This window comes from Brachyistius frenatus, unplaced genomic scaffold, assembly GCF_029030835.1.
Source record: "Brachyistius frenatus isolate BFR_SWC_R1_liver_20210118 unplaced genomic scaffold, ASM2903083v1 Contig_845, whole genome shotgun sequence".
NCBI classification, from domain to species: domain Eukaryota; kingdom Metazoa; phylum Chordata; class Actinopteri; family Embiotocidae; genus Brachyistius; species Brachyistius frenatus.
The window spans coordinates 5,587-6,845 of record NW_027211444.1 but is presented as its reverse complement, the minus strand read 5'-3'; the positions used below and the strand labels follow the sequence as shown (position 1 = coordinate 6,845).

The 1,259-nt window shown below is 65.9% G+C and overlaps 1 protein-coding gene across 1 annotated transcript; it reads left to right on the top strand.

The window, feature by feature from the left end:
- Positions 1-391: 391 nt before the first annotated feature.
- Positions 392-755, top strand: LOC138615268 (proline-rich protein HaeIII subfamily 1-like; the record flags this gene model as incomplete). The annotated part of the gene is made up of 1 exon (XM_069688832.1): positions 392-755. A coding segment is annotated over one exon (364 nt), but the record flags the coding sequence as incomplete, so codon positions are not given.
- Positions 756-1,259: the final 504 nt, after the last annotated feature.

The window sequence follows — 1,259 nt, the reverse complement described above, 5'->3', positions numbered from 1 at the left end:
TTTCACCGGGGCCGGGGCCCCTCCCACTTATTCTACACCTTCATGTCTCTTCACAGTGCCAGACTAGAGTCAAGCCAACAGGGTCTTCTTCCCCGCACCTGCCAAGCCCGCCCCTTTTGGGGCTGGGGTTTTCGCTAGATAGAGGAGGGCGGGGAATCTCGTTCATCCATTCTTTTGCGCGTCACTAAAGATGACGAGGCATTTGGCTACCTTAAGAGAGTCAAAATTTTTTTTTCCCGCCGTTTCCCCGGGCGTTTCATTGAATTTCTTCACTTTGACATTCAGAGCACTGGGCAAAATCACATCGCGTCAACCCCCCCCGGGGCCCTTTTCGCGGCTTTGTTTTTTTAAAACAGTCGGATTCCCCCGGTCCGCACCAGTTCTAAGTCAGCTGCCAGGCCCAGCCGAGGCGACCCACCGGGGCGCCCCGGGGGCAAAGGGGGCCCCCGGCGGGCGCCGCACCCGGGGAGATCCGCGAAAAGGGGCCCCGGCCCGGGTCCAGAGTTGCCCGCCGACCGCCGTACCCGGCCCCTACCGCCCCGGGCCTTCCACGCAGCGACGGACACCACCCCGCAAAAACCCACGCCCGCCGACCCCGGGGAGGCGCCGGGGACGGGGGCCCCCCGCGAGGCGGGCCGCCCCCGCCACGTTTCCCCAGCGGCGGAGAGGGGCGGGCGGCGGGGCGACTGCTCCCCCAGCCGCGGCTCGAGCCCACCCCCCGCTTCGCACCCCAGCCCAAATGCCCCAGCCCTTAGAGCCAATCCTTTTCCCGAAGTTAGGGGTCTGACTTGCCGCCCCCCCCTTTACCCCCTTTTGATCTAACATGCCAGAGGCTGTTCACCTTGGAGACCTGCTGCGGATATGGGTAGGGCCCCGGCCGAGATTTACACCTTCTCCCCCGGATTTTCAAGGGCCAGCGAGTTTTTCACCGGACGCCCCCGGGAAAACCGCGACGCTTTCCAGGGCAGGGGCCCCCCCCCCGGGGGCGAACCCATTCCAGGGCGCCCCCCCCTTAAAAAAAGGCCCCCCGGGGCCCCGGCCAGCTTCTCCGGGCCCGGTTTGGGGTTTCCCCACCCCACGCCCGCGGGGCCCATCTCCGCCACCCAGGCCGGGGGTCTGAACCCATCCCCTTTCGATCGACCGGGGCGACGAGGGCCCTCGCCCCCCCTTCCGAACGGCGTTTGCCCATCCCTTAGGGCCGACTGACCCATGTTCAACTGCTGTTCCCTGGAACCCTTTTTCCCCCCCTCCCCTTTAAA